The following is a 22,435-nucleotide window of genomic DNA, read 5'->3' on the forward strand; positions in this document are numbered from 1 at the left end:
AAGACCTGGAACACCCTCCCCCTCTACCTCAGACTATCTCCAACACTACCCCAGTTCAGGAAGGACCTCAAGACTTGGCTCTTCGAAAAACCCCAGCACTTAGACGGATCTGCTCCTCCGTCCAGCACCGTGGGACCCTTCCGGGTGAGTATTTGCACTTTACAAACCCTTGATTGATTGATTGAAGGGTCTTCGTAAGGTTGAGAACTTTTAACTCCATTTTGGTGAAGATGCATGTATTCCAACTTTTGAGTGTGGACCCTGGCAGCAAGTAGGAGGGGTTTTTTAACTGCAGCTTAAACTTTTGGAACGCATAGACATTCCAACCAACCTATTTTGTTGCTTCCTGTTAGCAGAACACCATTTAGTAATATCAGTACTAACTGTTACAGTTAGGTGGCTTCATCCTTTCCCATCAGCGCTGGGACCGCTACTGACAACTCAACAGGCCACCATTAACATCTACGGTTAGCATCAATGATAGCCAAAAGTGATGCATGCTTGCAAACCACACTTCTGCCTCAGTTCATGGAATATCAGAATTAAACGTAGCACCATGTTAAGGTGATTATTTACACTAGCTACACATTTCTCTAACATCTTAATGTTTACTCAAGTTACAAAAAGAAATATCGAAATGAGGAAATGTAACATTTTTATTACAAAAACACATTTGTAAGAACTAACCAAAATAACAATTTAATCAATGCTAAACATTATATACAAAAAATGTTATGAATGTAAGCAGTCCAACGTGGATGCCTTCTGTTCCAAGGTAAAACACAACAAAGAACGTTGTCTCTCAGTCAACTTCGTCTCATAGCTGCATTGTGAGGGCATCAGGGAAGGTGGCTCTGAAATATTCTTCCAGGATTTTCTCAATATCCTGCTCCTGGTAATCTTTCACAGAGAAGCGTTTGTTGTCTTCTGCCCCACGTACCATGGCTGACAAACCTGTATTGGATGAAGAGTGTGAGGTGTGTGAAAAAAGGCAGATCTGCTGATCCTCAACAATATCTTCAGGTGTGCGAAGGACACAGCTGGCAGTGGCAGAATTTGGGATGATAGGAGAAAAATCATTCCACTATATGACCTTATCACACAGGCCAAATGATTTTCAGATCAATCTCTCCTGAAAGCAACCGCCAAGAAAAAGGCAGCCTCACAGCAACAGCCACACAACCACACCATCCACAGAATAGAAACAACCCCGGCAGGTAAAACCACAGAATTGTGTCACCAGAACCAAAATGGTCAGAACAGCGGCCCTCAAAACTAAAACAATCCCCACTGAAGAGCAACCAACACAGGAACGAGACATGCACCAATTCCACTACAGAGGAGTGAAACCCCAACATTAGAACAAGACCCCCTAAATAAGAGGGAAACCCATTGATGAGCTAAGTTCCCACAAAAGAGCAAACAGCCAAACAAGAGCAAATCTTCCAATCCAGCGCAACCACAAAGCACAGTACAACCCCAGAGACAACCACCAAAAAATCAGAAATGCAATTGTTTTTTATACGGTAGGAATGAGTCTATGTCACATGAAAACCTCTTTTTACAAAGGCTAGTTACAGAGAATGGTCTAAAGCTGCCATGGTGTGTCTACCTCCGACTATGGAACAAGGCTCCCAAGGCCATCTACCAGGTAGGACTAGCCAGGAACAAGCGCTGCCACACACGTAAGACCCAGGCCCCCTAGCCAGTCTGTATTAAATGTCAGAACCCAGATGGCATACAAAGTATACACTGCTCTTTACCTATAAACTGTGCAGCTTTTCAATATTGTGTGTAGACTCACGGTTCATGGATCTGAGCTTATGGCTGCATTAACATCGCACTGTGAACCCAGTGCAGTGGACGGTGCCGTGTTGACCCACTGCGTAGGCACTTTAGCGTGGACCGTGCAGTGTGAAAGGGTTAAAATGGCTAGATGAGTCTGGAGCTCCATCCTAACTGTAGGTTCCGGATACTGTCTTGTGACACTGCTGGAAACACTCTGTAGCATTAATGCCTTTGGGACCACCGGACAAAGTCAATCAACAGGCAAGCACAATGCAACGTAATACTGCTCATCCTTGCCAACAACGTGCAGGGGAGGTGGTATGGAACAATGGAGGATAGATTGCAGCATTATTATGTCAATTCAAGCCCCATATTGTGCTTCAAGTCACTGTGAGAAAAATGCATCGACGCATGTATTGCCAGTTCTACAGTCGCTAGTGCAGTCATCAAGCTTTCCTCTAACTAGTACCTATGTTCACAAGTTCATGAGGAAGCACCCTTTTTCAAAAAAAGTGATTTGGATGCCTTCACTATATGATAAATACTCTATCTGTAAAGATCTCATGGACTTTGCTCTAACTTTCTCAGCCCCTTCTGTGTTGCTCTCCTGTCTACACCTCCATGGCACTCCCCTCTCTGAGCCACTCACCCCCCATATATCGGACCCCACTCTCTGCAACTTCCTTCTCTCCCTCACATTTGTCTTTTTTGCCATATGCTCTCCTCCTCCTATCTCCACCTCCTTTCCCTCTTCTCTGACCTGTCCCCACTCTCTGCACTCTCTTCTGCAAAGTCTACATTTCCCACAGCCCAACGTCTATAGGTTGCTACAAAGAATAGTGCAAGGCGACTGTAGGGACACTTACATCGACCAGAAGAGGGCCGGAAAAGGCATAGGATCTTCTTCTTCATGGCCACAGACCGGCCAAGCTCGTATCCAACACCAAGAGATGGTTGTGTCACCTCTGCGATGACCACTGTAAAAAATAAGAGACTGTGGGTCAGGAGCCGACGAGTTTCTTGTTTGCTACAGCACCATTTGCATTACATGACCGGGGGCAGGTATCTCATTCCTGTCCCGGGAACTTGCTGATGGGATATCAAATGCGACTGCTGGAGCTGGAGGCTTGGTTTGTGCGTAAGTTGGTTGGACTCTGGGGGGGCTCCAGGGATCTTTCCCTGACTAATGCACCTGTGTTTGTTTTCATACATGAAATCCATAAAATAAAAGATATTAAAAAAATAAAATAAGGGACTGTGAAAGAGAGGTACACTTCTAAATTTGAGGAAAGACCCCCAAGAATAAGGATGAGCTCAAGTCATTCTTGAGGATGGTCGAATTCTATAGCATGTTCATAAACATTGCTGGCTGCACATTCCAGATTCGCAAACTGCTCAAAAAGAATACAACATGTTCATGGGATGAGGAGCGTGTGAGTGAATTTTTAGATATCAAGAAAGCTTCGTCTGACACGCCTAGTCTCCAATCCTTTATACCAGGGGAACCACCATCATAGCAACTGATACCAGTTGTAAGGGTATAGGAGATGTACTACTACAGGAAGATATTACACGGAAACACATGACTGCATTTCCTTCGAGGGAACTAAGACAGGCAGAGTTTAATTACTCAGTAATTGAGAAAGAAACCGTGGCTGTACACTGGGCACTCAGCAAATGTAAGGACTTTGTATGGGGAACAGTCTTCAGAGTACAAACTGATCATAAACCTCTTCAAAGAGGTTTTCACAAACAAAGGTATAGTAGAGATCTCCAGCCGGAAAAGAGGTGCGTAGTAATCTTACAAGAGTTTAGCTTGAGGTAGAGTATGTTCCAGGAGTTAAGAACTATACAGCAGATTGTCGGTCACGTTTAGTAAGAAAGGCAGACAGTGTTCAGTGTGAGGTGATGGACAAAGACCAGGATGAGGACCCCCCCCTAAAAAGTGTCCCAGAGGGGACACAGAGGGCATGTGGAAACAGGAACTTCGTACTGATCCCATCCTTAAGAATGTGGCAGAGTTGTTGATTAAAGGGTGGGACACTGAAAATAAAATTGAGGTAAAGTTAAGGCCATACCGGATTGTCAGGGGAGAGCTGTCAGAGAGGGAGAGTTGTCTACTTAGAGGCACAGAAGTGATGCCCCAAGCACCCTGGGGAAGAGGTTAATAGAAGTAGCACACAAGGGCCATTTGGGCATCACTAAAACTAAGCAGAGGCTGCACCAGGTTTTTGGTGGCCGGCAATTGACGTAGCAGTGGAAAGGTTGGTGAGAGACTGTTTACCTTGCTCAACCAGTGACAAGGTCCTCAAAACGAACAACCCACCCCACCCATGGTGTGTCAAGGGCTCCCCAAGAGGCCATGGATGGAGGTGGCGGTGGACTTAATCGGTCTTTCGTCGGGTGATGGTAATTCCACATACATACTTGTGTCTTTGATCCTTTCTCAAGATGGCCAGAGATTTAAATTGTGACCGATGCCAATTCCGGTGCAGGGATCAAATTCTGGTGTAAGTGTTCATAACAGAAGGCTTGCCAAGCACAATACTAACATAACGGGACACAATTTCGCTCCAGACAAATGAAGTTTTTGGATGGCAATGAGATAAGACACAAACTCTGTGCTCTTTACCATCCAGAAACAAACGGAGTACTGGAGCGATTCAACAAAACTCTCAATGAAAATATTCAATTAGCCAATAGCAATGGTTTATGTTGGAGGGAGGAAACAATGACAACGTTGGAAGCCTATCGCCTCACTCCACACCAGTCTACTGACAGGACACTTTTTGAACTGTTGAAAGGTTGCAAATCCAACTCAAGGCTACTGCCAGGTTGCATGAAGTGGTAGATGGGATGGATAAAAAAGGACACCAGCCAGACTTGGAGAAGAAGGGAGGTAGAATTGTAAATGGCAAGGAAGGAACTATATGACCAGGGACACAGGACAAAGTTAATCAGGGTTAAGCAGGGAAAATGGGTCATACTGACGGCTCTTACTGGTCACGAACAAGGTTAACATTCACTGAACCCCTCAAGATTATCAAACTCTTTCGCAATGCTGTAAAAAAGCAGGATGGAAGAATATGGATTCTGGGAAGTATGGTCATTATGGAGGACCTGAACAGGGGATTTAGGCAAGTGTAACTGACAGGGACAAGTCTCAACCATTGGTCAGGATGAGTGGACGGAAGACCTGCATCCCGGCTCATCTCAAAGTCTTTGTAATTAGCTGAAACTATTGGTTTTGTTTCCATGGTAATTGCTATGAAATGCTCCCCTCTTTCTTCTACCTAATTAAATTATTCCACTGATTATCTGTTATCAATACAATTTCAATAATATGTTCTTCCGTCCCTCCTGTCTTCCGCTTGTTCCCCCCTCCTCCTCCCCTCCTGCCATGGTCCCATCCCTCTCTGCGATCATCCCGTTAGAGGTTCTCTCCTAGTATACTTGTTATGCAAAGTTTAACTTTGAGCTCACCTGTTATGTTGTTACTCGTGCTAAGGAGGGAGATGTGTGGCATCCTGCCTCAGGTGTGTGGTGTTTCTTCATCACAACTCAATTTTGCACCCTTCAACTACGTTGCAGTCTACATCCTCTGCACTTTAGATCACATGTGTTCCAGACCTGTGCAGCACCAACCGGCTACTTCCTACACTGATCTTCATTCCCAGTGGGTGCCAATATTCGGAGTTCACTCAGTGCATGCTGTTAGTCTATCTTATGGATTTCACTCCATAATACCACCTGAAGCGGAGGCCACGGATGACAGGTCTCTTGCTTGTCCACCAATGCCCAGGAATCTCTCAGGAGGCTCTGGGGCCTGTGGGCTCGGAAGATCTCAGGAGGAAAAAAAAGTGGATGCAAGAGATTGGAGAGGTAATGGAGGAAGATATATACCCTGAAAGCGAAGCAGAAGTAGGAGACAGCTACAAAAAAACTGCGTAAAAGGATGGGAGTGGCCAGGAAAGAGTACTTCGTTAAACAGATTGAGGGTGTGGAGCACTCAAGCAAAGAGATCTTTGGGATCGTTAGATCCTTCACTAACCCTTCTGTGTCTGAAGGGAAAATGTTGCCCACCTAAAAATGATGTTCTAAGTTCTAACCTATCCATCTTCTTCGAGAAGAAGATTCTGAATGTATACTCCTCTTTCACATCGGAGGAGCCATTATTGTCTCCCCAGGCTTCAACAACCTGCAAGACTGAGGGCACCTTTACGGTGTTTGCTCATATAACCCTGCAACAATCCTTGGTTGAAATCTTGAGGAGCAAGTCGGGATCTCCCACTGACCCATGTCCTCCCAAGATCTTCAGATCACTTGCTCACAGGATTAATCCAGTACTGAATTACATTGGGAATGTGTCACTGTCCACTGGCATCTTTCCGGATGTCTGGAAACAGGCTCTCATGTTACCTCTTTTGAAAAAACCTATCGCCGACCCCAAGGAGCTTGGGAATTACTGTCTATTTTTCTGCTACTGGCACAAATGGTGGGAAAAATAACGCAGCGCCAACTCACCAAGTATGTCGACTCTCATGACAAGCGTCAGGATTTCGTACAGATTATAGCACGGAAACCGCCTTGGCGGAGGTGGCAGAGCCCATAAGAATGTCAATGGACTTGGGAGCATCTGCTATGTTGATCCTGTTAAATCTATCTGCGACCTTTGACACGGTTGCTCATTCCATACTGCTAAACAGACTTGAACAGCTGGCTTGGATCCAGTCTTACCTCCATACCATAATCGCACTCAAAGTGTATTTCTGCCACCACACCAATCATCACCTAAGCCTCTAAGGTGTGGGGTACCACATGGCTCTGCATTAAGCCCCCTGCTCTTTAATACCACCTGGTACCACTCTTCAATCTTATTGACACCTGGCAGCTGAAGGCTGTTTCATAAGCAGATGATACCCAGCTGATATTCTCCTTTCAGGATCAGTCAAGGGACTCATTTGCTAGAATGATGGGCTGCCTCAAAGACATCACTAGCTGGATGAACAACAACAAGCTGAAATAAAATGCAGACAAGACGGAGATCATGTTCTTTGATCAGCCATCTCCCCCGCCCACAGGACTTTAGTGGGCAGCTCAGTTAGGAGCGCCGCCTTGTCGGGCTAAAGAAGCTAGAAACCTGGGCGTCAAGTGGGACTCAGATCGATCTTTCAAAAACCACATACGCCATGTTCCATCTGTCTGCTTTGGCAAGCTAAAAACGTTGTTTTTTAAATCCTGCACCTCTTGCCAGGGGATAGCAGGAGGACAGTAGTTCACGCAACTGGAACATCTCATCTACATTATGCTAATAGTCTGCACTATTAGCATAATCTAGATTCACAGACTTCAGATGATTTAGAACGCGGAAGCAAGACTTATTCGCAGAGTGCCTTTCCATCATCACATTTCCCCTTACTCTGCGACAGGGATGCTTCAGTGGGTTTTCCCACGCAACACCCATGGATTTTGACACTTCCTCAGATTTAAGAGAGCATGTGAACCTGAGGAAGAGCCAAAACCTTCTGCACCCCCTCACCACACAGGTGCGGCGTAACGCGCTGCATTCTACAACACACAGAAATTGGAAAACGCCTCTATGGATTGTTTTTGAGCAGGAAAGTACCCCTCCCTGCACATGAAATAAAACAACAGACACCTTTGCACCATGGTGCAAGGGTGCCTACGTTGGCGCTAGGCTGCCGAAATGGCACCAGCACAGGGAGAAAGGACAGGAATAAAAAACTGTATTGCAAAAATACGGTGCATTCCTGCCCTTTCACTCTGCCGTAGGCCAATGCAGCGCAGCAGACTTGCTGCCCTACTCTGTGCAAATTCCCGATAAATGAGGCCCTGAGGGTGGACTTGTGTGTGACTTCTTTTAAGTGGTCAGAAATGGTCATGGATCCAAAAAGGAAGACACAGAAACACTGGAGGCGCCGGAACCCCCAGGAGATTAACTAGCAGTTGACTCAGTAAGACACAGAGAATCAACTTGTTCATATTATTAGAACTGAGACTGATCGGAGAAGAAGACTGGTTTACTCCACAGATTGACAAGATGTGCAAGATAAGGTGTCCTGTGATGTTGGGAGGTGGTTGCCTTCATACATGCACGTCTCACTACATGTCAGGCCAAGGTGGAGGATTCAAATGTTGTCGTTTTAAAGGCTGACGTCAACTATGAACAACAAAAAGCAATCGCATCAAGGTGGTGCAGGGTGCCCGGGCCACGACCTAGGGAGCCTGTACTCGGATGTTCTCTGACACTGGAAAACAAGGCGGCAAGGACTCTTCTTAGGCACCACAGTACGTTGGGATTGTTAGATCTTCCACTAACACTAAGAAGTGTGACTGGGACAGGTTCTGCTTTACATTAAGAGATCCAAGAGGTTTGCCACCCTATTATAATTCTGTTAGCGCTCAGAAGTGTGCCCGGTGTATTCAAAAACAATACACAGCAAACATATTAGAGATTTGAAAAGAATACTTAAAGCTTATTTTTTTTAAAGTTTTTTTGCGCATCACTTTTAAAGTAAAATTTTAAGAAGCAAGATTGGTAAGTATGTTTAAATATGGTCAATTTCACAAAGCAAATCCATGTTCTGAGAGTTTAAGAGTTAATGGTTCAGGGGATTTCAATTCCAGAAATAAATGTCTTGCCGGCAGCCTTATGCCAAGTTAAGGACTCAGCGAACATCTTTACAAGTGCTGTGAGAAACAGTTGCAGTTGTAATCATAACTCATTCAGCCTGAGCTGAAAAAGGCTTCCAGAGCACTTCTTCAGCTGGCTTGTCCCATTAAACTCTGCTAGCGATACCCAACATGGCTTACACTGAGGTGTGAGCCCCACAGGCGCGTACAGTTTTCCACAGAAAAATTACAGACCTCGAGGGAAAAGCTGGAGACCCCGAGTAAAGTCTGTTAGCCTGTAAGTAAAGCTCCAGCGGTAACTTTAAACAGAGGATAGTGCTGGTGCCTGGACTGTAAAAGGACTCACTCGTAGAAACTTAATGTTCCAAACTCACAGTAGCCTGTAACATCACAAAATCTACTTCCACCGGTGAACAAAGAGCATTGCACCATATCCATCCGATTATTGAGACTGAGGTACACCCTTCAAGACAACAAGAGGCTGCAATGCCCCACCCCCCAAAAAATGTAAACACTTTCAAACTTCCCATAAGACCCAGACATTAAAGAAGCCTCACCGTCGGCTTGCTCCAGCCACTTCAGATCTCGGTCGTGGATGACCTTATCTCCATCTTGAACAGCATCCTCACCTGCAGGAAAACAGAAAATTCAGGGCCTGGTCAGAAAATGCCAATGAGGAACCTCTTAGCCTGTGAAAAACAGGGTGTGAAGAGTACGGGAGACCCCAAATCTTCCATTCTCAACCCCCAGAAACAACACCGTCTGCCATGAACAAAACGCATGAGGCTATCCCCCATTCTCTCACGGGGTGGGGAAAAAACAAGAGATCAGAGACTCTCTGATCCTGAACAGAACATCTTAGCTTGAAGTAAAGTCTGGCTGCACAGTTTGCACAGCAACTGGACTAGATTCCTCTTGACCATGAAGCCACAAAACCTCAAAGGGATCAGCTCTCACATTACTGGAACGTTGCAGGTTGACAATAGGGCCACTCAAGAGGTAGAGGGGAGACCACGGCAGCAGCGAAGGCTCAGGATCCAAGAGCTTCACTCATACAATAGTCTGACTATGTGGTGCAGGGAGGTCCTGCGGTAAAAGCTAGTGAGAGCATGGAATCTTTCTCTTTTCACCATTCATCACTCTCCCCTTCTAAGCAGTCTTGGTTCACCCAAAGGGGGCAGCAAGGACTAATCAAGGGGCTGCATCTTGGGCTCTACACACTCAGCAATCAGACCGAGCGCGTTCATGGCGGAGCACCTATGATCTGACATCTGGCTTGCTCCCTCTTCTACACTTCAGAAAGGAAGAGAGGACCACACTTTTCAAAGAATAGTGCTCAAATCCACCACAGATAAACTCCTTCCATGCCGACTGCGTAGAGAATTCTAAATTCTCCAACAGCTTGTACACTACTTTGCACACGGATTTGTAGCTTCCGAGTTAGGTTTCTGCTTTCAGCATCTTAATAAATAGTTCTATACATCATCCTGAACATCAATTGATCGATCATGCACATCTCTCCAACATACTGTACTCTCTCAGGACAACCTCCTAAGAAGATGCTCCTTCCATCATCAAACCGTGTTGCGTGCTTATCTAGGTTCCTGATCGATACTGTGACCTTATGCCCCTATTCGGCTATAAATCCATTTATTCCCTATATTGGCATAACCGTTCAAGTGCGATTTTCTGAAAAGTCATCTCTGGCCTCACACGAACAGAGCCACATTCCAGCATGAATCTCTGCTACTTCCTTTGCGACCAATTAGTGCAATGACAGAGCAGCAGTCACTATCTGATATTCCTAGATAACACTCCGAGTTCTTCAACAAGATAAAAACTCAGCAAACCTGGAAATCCCCGCTTGCTATGTTTTGATTAGTAATGGAACTCTAATGAGCAACTGATAACTGTCACTTCCTAGTGACATCTTTAATTGACGTCTTATGTCCAGCAAACTTGCGTCAAACCCGGCACCTGTCAGGTATAAATATTACCAACGTTGCCTTAAGCAATGAGAGATACGAGCTGTGAGTTTGTTGCCTGTTGCTGATGCCAGCTGCCTGCATGACCCTGTGTTGGTAAATCTAGCACTCTGTCGCTGCAGCCTGCTATCCTGTGGTGGTGAAGCTGCTGATTACCATTATCGCCGCTACAGCGCGAACTATGGTGCAGTACGCTTGAGGAGCCGTGCAGCCGTCCTCTGCGAAGACATCCAGCCCAGCTGCCCGCGGACGCTGTCACCCCTCCTTCCTCGACGCGCTGAGAGAAGCCGCTGCATTTCTCGTGCAGAGAAATCCAGTCCCGGCGCTTCCGGTTTACCCTCGCGGGTGACTGGGATATCGAGAGAGACCCCTGAAGGAGATACCAATCCTCCATCATTCTATTCAGAGGTATGGTGTTGACTAAACCCTTAGACGAGAATTCTTGAAACAAACCTTGGCAAAACCAACTTAACTTAAGCTACTTACTTACTCCCCCTTTCACGTGTTAGGCTTAGGTCAGGCACACTGGGGTAGGCTTAGTTAGAAGCACCAGTTGAGTATGTTAGCCTAATGTATATATGACTGTATATATGTTTTATTACTTTTAAACCATTGTATGGCTAAGAAACCATATCAATGCTTTTACAGTTCTATTTCGCAATACTTATCTTACTGTACGTACTTTTTATAATAACAGTTATTGCAATTGTGGCAATACATTTCTCTTGTACAAGAAGAAAGACTGTTCAATAAATGTTAACCTTTATTGATACACGCCCGTCTCTCTATTCTCTACATACTGTGAAAGTAAACTGCACTAGACTGACTGAGTGAAATCTATGTCTATTGTTTCACACGACCCTAGAGATTGACTCTTGATCTGAGGAGCAAAGTTGTCATGTTGCACGGTTGTTGGAAAACTGAATCCCTTCTTGTCTGTGCCAGGGAAGCTGATCACTTCCTATGCAGAGAAGAAAGTTTCCAGTGACCTCTGAGCTAGTTGGTAACACAACCCAATTAAGTTTAGCATAGTCAGTGGAGGCCTGGAATAGAAGCAGTTCCACGTCGATACTACTGTTTATGTTATTCCAATGCGCAGGGCCTAGTGGGAAACTAGGAACTACACTACAACCGCTCTAGGGAGAGGCGCTCACACCACTTCTCCACACTGCCAACACCTCTGTATGGCACGGAAAATTCCAAGATGCTCTTAAGACAGATCAGATCCTGCCCTTACTAAAGAAACCATCCCTTGACCCAGCCCACCTCACCAACTTCTGTCCTATTACCCACCTTCTATTCACAGGAAAAATCTAGAAACATAAGTCTATACCCAACTACAGGAGCACATCAGCAAAAAACATTTTTTATCAGGATACAGACCACAATGCAGCCACACTCAAGCAGTGAAACCATTCTCCTTAACAACAGGAACAAACCATGCCTTCTGGTTGACATCTCTACAGGCTTCGACGCAATCAGCCATCAAGCTCCTGTTAACACCCTGAAAACATGCGTGGGATTTTCAGGCACTGTCTTAAAATGGGGACGTTTTACCTAAATCAGTATCTGCTCGTGAAATTAGCTTTTTGACAAACAAGCCCTATCTCCTGGGTTACTTCCTGCTTCATTTAGTGCATCTCAGATCTTCATCCTTTCCCCCACCACCTTTATCCTCTCCATGGAACCTCTCAGATCCATTCTTGCAGACCGCAGTGTCAACACCCATCAACATGCAAATGATACCCAACTCTGCCTAAACATATTCTCAACCAATGACAGAGACCCAAGTCGATGTCTCGAGCTCATCCAATCTCATGATGTCAACTATATTTCTGAAGCTAAACTCTACAAAGACTGAATTCCTCCTGCTTGCCAGAAGCACTAAATAACTCAACATTCAAGCCGGACTCCAACTTAACCTAAGTTATACTTCCCAGCTCACACAGCATGTCAATTTCTGGGATCCGCCCTTGACACAGACCTCTCATTCAAGCAACATATTGCAAGGAAGACCAAGACAGTTTGGTTTCAACTCTCCCTCTTGAAGAAAGGGAAACTGTTTCTGCCACAACATAACTTCGGAAGAAGTGAACACGCCTTGCTCTCCTCCAATCTGGACAGAAGTAGTGCCCTGCTCAGCCGTCTCCCCAATACTACCTTGGTACTCCTGAAAGGTATCCCTTATGCAGTGGCTCATGAAGAGTTCAAAGAAATGTAACCACATCTCCCCAATATTAAAAGACCTAAACAGACTCCTCTTTACAGCCCTGATTATCTTTAAGACGAGCTGCATCACTTATTAAACCCTCAACAAGACCCCAGTTTACATGGCAAAACAAACAAGCATTTACAATGCAATAGGTCTCGCAGCATTAAAGTTTGAGTTACTGGCATTGTAAATGACAATGCTTTGCATAATTATAATTTTTTAATTTGCAATTGGTATATACACATTGTTTGTGCATGGTTGACTGTTGCTTATGCTAAGCAAAGTTGGCAGTAATATAGAGTGCTAGTCTTGCTTGTTATAAGCATGCTGATTTAAAGCGCTCTGATACCTGCAAGTAAAGTTTGCGCTATATAAAAGTGAAAACTAATAAATACATTTTTAAAAGCCTACCTGTACCACGTCCGTTCTTATTCTGCGCTGCCACATATCTTTGGGTCCCTGTATTTATTAACTGCACCTGGCTGTGGGAAACCTCCATGGCAGGAACAACGTGTTGCGGGGTAGACACGGGCAATGTAGCCACTGTCCTGTGGCTGCAGCACATGGTAACCGTGTAGGGGCAGGAAGACCGGCAGTTGGTAGTGCTGTGCCATAGCAGTGTAGTTCTCTGTGCAGGCTGGGCATGGGGGTTGCTGTTGACTGACAGGAAGTGGTGAGGAGGTGCCGGTTCGGTATGCCTGCTTCCTGATCTTGGGCAGGCGACAGGTAGAAAACAAGTTTGAGCTATTGGCATTGGAAATTACAATGCCTTTCATTTATGTTTTGGTTTTCAAAACAAAAGGCATAGTCATCTACAATGCTAATAGCATAAACTCTTGCAAAAGCGAGACCTATTGCATTGCAAATGATTGCCGTGCTGCGCCCCTACAAACACAGTGCTATTAGTTACCTGGCACCCAGAATCAACACGTTCATCACATGCATGTGTCTTGTCTGTTTGCACCCCTTGCATAGTGTTTGCCTCCTTCATGTCTACATTGTCTGATGGTCTCAGTTAACGTAAGGCTACCAGCTCTCCAGATAATGGAGCGTCCAGGGCATGCATCAGACTACACCCTTGGAAGACCATTGTCGGCTCGTCATCACTGAACCTGTCAAATAAACACTCACTTACCCATCGTTTTACGGGTTCTTTTCTCGTGGAAAACAGAGGCATTTGTTTACTCATGCCAAGCCTGAGAAAACAGGAGTACAAGGAGCAGTTCTATTGCTTTCCACTCCAATTCCAGCCATATTAAAACTATGCCCATCTCAATAGTCAAACAAGCAATCCCTCCCAAAATAAATGTAAAAAAGCAAAGAAAAAGCGGAGAAGCAAACTAATGAACTGGTGTTGTTACTCACCCATGCCGTATGTTTCCAGTTTCTTGGTGGGGGCCCTGGAATCGTTTTTAGAGGGAGGTTTGGTGGGGGTACCCTTTCCTTTGGAAACGGTATCTGGAGTTACTGACCCCCCCCCCCCCCCCGAATCCCTTTACTTCCCGTCACACGAGCGCAGGCTGGCCATTTTCTATATCTCTGGCCAGCAGCAGGAAAACATTTTGCCAAGACGGCATGCGTGGCTTTTGCACTGCTGCCGGAGAGAGGCGAGCTCGGGAGCCTAATGGGCCCAAGAGCTGCTTGGCAGCGGGTCCTGTGTTTGGTGGGATGTTCAGTGGGGCTAGGGCCGGCAGGCAGCAGAGTCGTGGATCTCAGCTCTGGAAGGGAGCAGAGTTGCGGGTTGTACAGCTCAGTTTGGGAGGAAGCTTATACCTGGCAGCAGAGATGGGAGGAATGTCAGCTATGGCCTCGGGTAAGGGAGGAAACTCAGTGGCGGCTGGGTACCGAAGAACAGCTGGGGGGGACACAACCAGCTAGCGTGACGCGTGTTTCTGAAATACTGTAAGATCTTAGTAAAAAACTTAACACATGGGAAGGATGTTGACCTAGTGTCTAAAATTACATGGTTACCGACATGCTGGCCTTAAATGAAAAGAAAACATCAACAGCTTCTTCTTTGATTTAAATGGCTCTTTTATTAATGATCACGTCATAGTTTTTGATCACCAGCACACTAGGTTTATTTTGTGTGAGGGACGAGCCCGGATGTTGGTTTTGCGTTGTGGGGAACTCTGCGCTAAAGGCAGTCACCTCTGGAAGCTCACTCTGCCCCGTAGAAGCAGTGTGGACCTGCAGCACTGCCCGGCAGGCATGTAATTTAAAGGCTGGTGGAAGCGCTGCCCGGGCATTCAGCCCTGTAATCTATAGGCGAGAGCGCTGTCTGTGCACGCGTTTATCAAAGGTCTTACTAGGAGTGGTCTTGAAAGCACAGGGCGACCAGACTAAGCAGTACAACCACAGGGCTCCATTGCGCTTTCACTTTAATGAAACAAAGACAGCTGCTTGCTTGTATTTGAAAAAAAACAAACACGCAAGTAAGTGGAGAGGAAACTTTAAAAACAAGTTACATGTAATCCGAGGTGGGGGGCTGAAGTGAGGAGAGGCTCCCTGAGCGGAGGTGTGATAGTGATACGAGGTGAGGGTTTCGGGGATGAAGCAAGGAGAGGCTGTCCGAGCAGCCATTACGAGCGTGGGGACGGCGCTGCACACGAAAACAAATTAATAAAAAATTTGTAACCACATTTGTTTCCGAAACTGAAAAGGGACATCGACTAACGGCGGCTGTGAGACCTGCCACCGCAGAACCACTGTAGACGCCTTGCTGGTGGAGTTGTGCACGCCGACCTTGTGCGCTCGGAGTTGGGGTGCGGCCTGACCGGGGTCGCAGAGTGATGGGCGATCACCAGGGCCGGGCATAAAGAGACCGCCGCTGGAGCCTTCATGCGGAATTGCCTTGCGGCGGCCTGGGGAGATGGCCGCGCTGGTCGCAAATGGTGGCCCAGCAGGCCCGCGGTGACCAGCTGCAGATCTCGTGGCCTGCGGGGCTCCTGGTACCTGTGCCTTGCCTCCCACAGGGCCTTGAAGACTCCATACAGGCTGAGACCGCCTGGAGGACGGGCCGAGTGCCGGTGAGCCGTGGCCTGCCGGGCATCCCGGATCCGGCCAGCAATTCAGCGGCTGAGTGCGGCAGCGTCGGCAGTGGGGATGATTATGCAATAGGCAGTACAACCAGCACGGCGTAGACTGCACAACTGAGGGTGTTCACATAAGCGCGGCCCAAACAGACAGGAGATGTGCACGTGTATAGTGCCAGCAGGAGCACCGCGAGCAGTACGCGTGCACAGCTCATGTCTTGCGGTTCGCGCGTGCACAGGTCCTGTCCCGCTTCCAACTTCAAGTCGGCAACAATAGGCGAGACCTAACTAATAATAATACAAGCGTGCGCCGGTCCCGCCTCTGGGCAGTACACGGAGTCCGGCTGCAAGAGAGTGGAGACAAAATATTTCAAGAAGATAAAAATCAGTGGGCGAGCCTTGTCTGTTTATGCTTCTGGGATCTGCGACAGCACCCTTATTGACATCAGATTCACACAATATCTCCTACAATTCAGAAAAAGCCAAAGACATACCTCTTCAAGGAGCACTTACACCATGGTCTACTCTTGACCTTCTCCCATTGATTTTATCTTCTTGGGGTCTATGCACCCCGTTCAGCTTTCCACTGAACTTGAGTACTTAGGAACAGCAGAGAAATTTACGATAATTCTTAGGTTTGGCTTAAATAATGCTAGACATAGTGCACTCTTCGGGAACAGCCTGGTGCACACTGCACTGTATTGTAATGTACAAGTGCTCATTCCAAGGACAGCAAGGATTAAATGGACAAGGATATTAAAGTTTTCTATCCCCTATAACAAAGAATGCTCCAAGGAGACGTCAGACTGGGGTGGTATCACCCCAATACTACAGCCAGCTGTAGGGAGATCCCTGCCTCCCTTAGAAGAGCAAGGCACAAACTGCCTGCAAAGTGAAAGGCAGACCAGCTGCTGCAAAGAGACGATACGCCTTTCACTAGAGCACTGCCTCAGGGGCAATGAGGACAGTGTGGCAGATACATAATGTGGACCGTAGAGCATAGCGATTACCAGATGGGTGTCTTCCAAGTGTTTATTTCAGCAGAAGGACGAAGGCCAGCTGGACTGCAGTATTGCAACATCTATCCATATCACAGCATAGCGAGGGTCAGGGGGCAGTGCATCATCTTTCAACACCAAGACAAAGAAAGAGCTATAAGGGGACATATACTCCTCAGCTAGTGAGTTTTCTGATCAGTGGTAGAGGCAGTGTGCACCGGGTCTTAAAGGCGCAGGACAAGAGCAGACAACGGTAGAAGAGCCAGTTTTTAAGGAATGAGAATTTCAGTGGATAAAGCACAACAGAGGGTACATGTCACTGTAGATGGGTTGTATCTGATACATCATAATATAGAGCAGTACCAAGGAAAGAAGCTCTGAATACAGTAGACTATGGAAAAAAAAACAGACTTGACCCGATTCAGACCCTTATACAAGGGGAAAAGCCAAAGTGAAGTGAAACTCAAAAACGCGAAAGAAAGGGAATGTATAAGAGAATGAGGTGCTATGAACCAAGTAACATTCGATGATGCACCCCTGAAATCTGGAGACTTGGGTTTTACAGGTGACAATGCATCCAAATTATTTCATGATTTACTGAGTTTAGGAAGCACCACCACTCAAACTGTACGTATGGAAGGAAAGGATAGTGCACCATTTAATAACGAGTTATCAAAACGAAGTTCCCCAGGGACTGCCTTCTCTTGAAACAAGGAGGAATAAAGGATATTAGGGTAATTTCTTACTGTGTTAACTCCATTTCTGAAGTACAATATTTTTTGGATAGTTTTGAGTTCATGTCCTATTCATGTTTCTTCTAAAAGGCCTTAATTAAAACACCAGGAATATTGACTGCTGTCAGCTAAGCATAGTGCCTCTATGCCGAGGGCAACCATTTTTTGAAGATGGGCCTTAATCTGGGCACACCGTTGTATCCCGATAAAGTGCATCTCTGAAAGGGTTCTAGCAGGAACAGTACCGGGTTCTTCATTGATATCAATAGGAAACATGAGGCTTTGATACAAAAGTGAGAAGTGTCTGAGGAAAGGATGTATGTGTTCCAAAGTCATGAGCTCCCAGTTCTAGCCATGCCATTTCTTTGCTTCTCATCCATAGGTTGACCGGTTCAGAGTTCCTTTACGTATTGTTCTCTGAAGCCGAGAGCACCCAGTAGCCAGTGGTGATGTGCCACAATACATCTTGGTTCCTCGCTTAACCAAATTCTGAGATCCTCTGGAACTATTGTATTCACCCGGTTGCCCGTTTCTTCATCACTGCACGAGAACCCCATAAATGTGCACGCTCATGATGTTCGCTGGAATCCCATGTTTGATTTAATAGAATATAATCATGCACGCCTACTTAGGCAATCCAGATGGGAGACTTGCAACTGTTGAAAATGGTTTTCTATTACTTGTCTCCCGTCTTAAACTGCCTCTACAAATGTAAGTAAATAGGGAAAATGCACGACCTACTTTTTTAAAATTTAACTTCATAGTTTTTGATCGTATCAATGTTGCTCCAGATATAATAAGAATCGAAGCCACACCACGCACGGTGCACCCCTGACGTGCACCTCGGTTTATTATTATATTATTACATTTTGATTCTGTGGCCTGCTATTTTTGTTTGTTCCATTTTTGTAACATTTCTCTCATGTAACGTAACTGCTTCTATTGTACAGTGCTCTGACACCTTCGGGTAAAGTCCACACTTCATAAAAATGCATTAAAATTAAAATAAATAAATAAAATAAAGTCAGTTCTGCCAAGTATCACGCATCGTGTGTGACACAAACGCATTTCAGTGCGGTGCTCCGCATCACCGCACTGAAATGTATTGTCACGCTTTTAGGCATAGCCCCACAGCTGTCACTCAAGCCGTTAGCGCTGCCTAAAACTATTGAAATGGAGTGGCAGCTGGCAGCGCGCACTGCTCTTATTATATCATGCTTAGGGCTCGCTCGCGGCTGGCTGAATTATTAGTAGCTGAAAGTGAAACATTTACTTGTGAGCATTGAGGCGGGGGGTCATGCCCTGCTGATTGAGAGTTAACTTGAGGGAGGGGGCTGGACTACTTTGCGTCTAAACGTCATGGCGTGGCTCAGCTTCTCAGTCAGAAAGCTGCAGTAAATATTTGAGCCTCAGCCGCGCCGCCTGCGGTGATATAAAATTGCAAAGAGAGCCATACAGGAGTGACCGTTGCAGCAGCAGTGATCAGGACTGTCACTGGAGGACCTGAATGGCCTGGTTCGGAGGACTGAGTAAGCAGGGCGGCAAACGGCAATTGCATGGTGGCTCGAGGCCTGCCGCCTGAGCCTACCGCGCAGAGCAGAGTCGCTGCAAGAATTACTGGCAGAGAAGTATGTGAGAAAGTAGTGAAATGCAGCTAAACACGGTATGTGCGATTGAACAATTCCTTCAGGCAGCGCGCGATCAGCAGCTGCCTGCAGTCAGTGGCTCAGAAGATCTGTAGTGTCCTGGCGTGGCTACATGATCTAATGTCGATCGACACCCTTCATGATATAAATAATATAATTTTACTCTGCTCCGTCACACGTGCATTAATACCGGCCCAGCTGGATTCTCCCCTAAAGACTTTCCCTAATTACTAAAACTGCCATGCCCAGGGGGAGGCTCACTGAGCTGACCTGTACCTGCTCGCTGTCTTCCTCCCTGAGACTTTCCCTAATTACTAACCTTCATTCCCATGCCTCTGAGCTGACCTGTACCTTCTGACCCATCCCCGTGATGGCGTGATCCCCTCCAGTTTTGCTCCATAGGCATAGAGCTGATCACGCTGCACTATGGTCCAGGGGCTGCCTCTCACAGTCACAGGCCTAGAACAGAAGGAAGCTCTCAGCCGGCCCCTCCGCCTCACGCTCAAAAAAATAATAATCGGAGAAACAGACTCGGGGGCAGTCTGAGGGTGAGACGTCTGCCATGGAGAAGTGTGGAGTGGAGAAGTGTGGCTCAATGGTTAGAGCGGCAGACCTTGATGCAGAGCGCTGGCCAGGTACCAGGGTTCGATTCCCGCCTCGGCGGGATCGGGCTTAAATTCCTCTGACCGGATATTCTCGCCTCAGTGCCGAATCTAAGCATGGGCCCCACGCTGCAACTCTGGGCAATAGCTTGCTTAGTCTCCACAGCGGCCCCCGATACACAAGGGATGCCTGGTTTCACCATGGGATGCCCAGGAGTGGACACCTCACAAGGAAAAGCCAGGAGGGGTTCCCTTGTGGTAGGAGTACAAGCGCCAGGATGCTTACGGGTTACTGTTCGCGCTATACAAATACAACACATTTACATCACATTTACATGGGCGGCGTCGCACATCGCTACCTGTCATCCAGCTACTACCCCTTCACCCTGACGGACCCCCACAGAGCTGCGGAGGAATTTTGCTTAATGCATGCAGCCTGCTTTCCGAAAAAAAATCGGCATTCTGTCTGTGGTCTGGTAACCCTGGATCTTTCAGTCAGAAGCTGGGAATGAGCTCAGTGCTAGAGCAATTTCCACCGGCTCGGAGGAGAGAAAACTCACTGCCAACTGTCTCTTTAAATGTACAGCACAAAGCAAACATACAAAGTGTTACTTGTTGCACTTGAACCATTTCTGCTCACCACTCCCTGGCAACCTCAATGCTCAATGATCATTTACTTTAGGATCCACAGCGGAACCTGTAGAGCCCATAAAGACAGGGTCCCTTCAGCAAAGATGGAACACTTTTTGTATGACCCACATTTGGGGTCCACACACACTACTCATCGGAAGGTGCAGGGTGCTCGTCCAGCTTCCAGGCAACAGTACAGTTATTCACAGCAGAGCAGCACATTCGTCTTCCATCCCATAACCGAGATCGTATCTATAAATTAACCAAGCAGGCCAGCGCACCTCTGGCTAGATTTACTTTCTGCAATAGCCATGTCAAATGCCTCACATTTGCTTTTCCACTTCCATTTCAGATTTTTGCCCATCTCTCTCGCTCCTCCAATATCACCTATACCCTTTCTTTTTCTATCTCTTTCCCTCTATCCACTCTCTCCTCCTTTTATCTACCTCCTCCCCCCTCTCCCTACTCCCATTGTCTCCCTCCTTCCCTCTCTTCTACCGCCTCCTATTTTCTTCTTTCTTTTCATCCCTCTCCCTCCACCTTTTACAAATGTATACATGTGTAGTCTGCAGTTAATGGCATGTGATGTCTTAATGAACAGCCTGTAATCTACAGCATGTTCAAAACAGGACAGTATAGTCTGCAATGTCACTGTCGTTGTAAAGGTAATGCTAAAAGAATGAGAATAGCTAATGGGCAACTGGCTGACGGCCGTGGTTCGAGCTGTGAGTTTCTGTCTCCTCCTTTACGTTTGCGGTTTATTTCTCAAAACCGCCGGGGGTCATTTAAAGCAGGTTTCTGACAATAAGGTGTCGGCTATGTTGTATTGGAGATTACTGCGCAAAACTCAGCCTGTGACTGGACAATGCAAAATGGTGCTCGTCAGCCTGTCTGCGCGTGAATCAGCTGAGAGTGTGGCACTTATCCAGCTGAGATGCCTCTGTGTGTAACTTGTTCATGTTGAGGCCTCACACATCCTTCTTGTTGGGCCAGGTCCCACGTCGACAGAGAACATTTCTGGGGCTTTGCAGGAGTTTTAAGATGTTCCTGGAGTTTTTTGTTGCTCAAATGGGTGTAATTTCTGATATTTATATGTGTCCCTCATCTTCATTGCTTGATTTCGCTCGTGAAAAAGTGTCACTCATAATCATTGAAATGTCACTCATAATTACACTGAAAACATTAAAATGTCACACATAGGAATTTGAAACCTTGGCAGCTATGTAAAGTGTATGTTTCAAAACTAGCGTATTATAAATGTATTTCAACGCGGTGACAGAATCTGATGTACTAAGTCGAAAACATGCATTTTAAAGTATGATTCTACATTATTTTGAGGAGCCCTCCTCGTGTCAAGTGTTCTGCTGCGTGACGTGCCTGGCGCGTCCTTAGCACGCCCGCTTGATGCGTGACACTTCTGCCAGCTCGTGCCTCCTCAGGAGCGCACGCGGCGGCCTGCCCCAGCGCGCGCGAGGAGGCAGGGCCGCACGTGGCTCGGCTCGCCCAGTCCTTCTTCGGTGTTTACTGTGGCGACGCCGGGCTTTGTTTTGTCCCATCGGGGCTGCCTTACCTCGCTCGCTGAGGCCCTCGGAGGCCACGTGCTCGGTCAGCACGCGCCCGTACTGCCGCAGTTTGTCCACGATGCGGGCGTAGAGCGCCCGGTCCTCGCGCCCGCCGCGGATGCTGCCGCAGAAGTACACCTGCAGGGCGGACATGACGGACGGACGGATGTGAGGAGCCGCCGATCACTGAGAGAAGCCCGCGCGCCGCACCACGTGACCCTGCAGAGCGCTGTGACAGTTGGTGCTCAGAACGCCAGTCCAAAGTCCCCGCGCGCAGCACCACGTGACCCTGGAACGTTCCGTCATAGGCTACTTCGAACACTAGACTGCCTGGTGTGCTGAGTGGTGGCCCGCTGGCGGCCATCTTTAGCGGCGGGTTACACCCATCCCATCACGGTCGCTTCTAGTAGCTTACCCGATTGGACACGGCGGCGGGTGTGGTCGGAAGCCACGCCCACCGGCACCTCAGCTCGGTCAGAGCTTGTCCAAGTTGTCGCGCGTGCTTGGCTCGTAAAGGGCGGGTCGGGAGGTCACGTGGTACCTCGCGCTTTCCTCCTCGAGGCGCGTGACAGGTGTGTGGGTCCCGCCA

General features: G+C 47.0%; 1 protein-coding gene across 1 annotated transcript; it reads right to left on the bottom strand.

The window, feature by feature from the left end:
• Positions 1-638: 638 nt before the first annotated feature.
• Positions 639-22,255, bottom strand: DNPH1 (2'-deoxynucleoside 5'-phosphate N-hydrolase 1). Its single transcript, XM_086948771.1, has 4 exons — positions 21,855-22,255; positions 9,000-9,071; positions 2,655-2,765; positions 639-954 (listed from the first exon to the last, which is right to left on the bottom strand). Exons 1-4 carry the CDS (start codon positions 21,997-21,999, stop codon positions 818-820), a joined length of 465 nt encoding a protein of 154 aa, XP_086804897.1. The 5' UTR covers positions 22,000-22,255; the 3' UTR covers positions 639-817.
• Positions 22,256-22,435: the final 180 nt, after the last annotated feature.

Source organism: Lissotriton vulgaris, unplaced genomic scaffold (genome assembly GCF_964263255.1).
Source record: "Lissotriton vulgaris unplaced genomic scaffold, aLisVul1.2 SCAFFOLD_375, whole genome shotgun sequence".
NCBI classification, from domain to species: domain Eukaryota; kingdom Metazoa; phylum Chordata; class Amphibia; order Caudata; family Salamandridae; genus Lissotriton; species Lissotriton vulgaris.

Coding starts and splice junctions, on each gene's coding strand:
- DNPH1 (XM_086948771.1), bottom strand. CDS start 21,999: ATGTCCGCCCTGCAGGTGTACTTCTGCGGCAGCATCCGCGGCGGGCGC. Junction 2,766..8,999: donor GTGGCTGGAGCAAGCCGACG/GTGAGGCTTCTT, acceptor TATTTTTTACAG/TGGTCATCGCAGAGGTGACA. Junction 955..2,654: donor CCGGCCCTCTTCTGGTCGAT/GTAAGTGTCCCT, acceptor CATCCAATACAG/GTTTGTCAGCCATGGTACGT.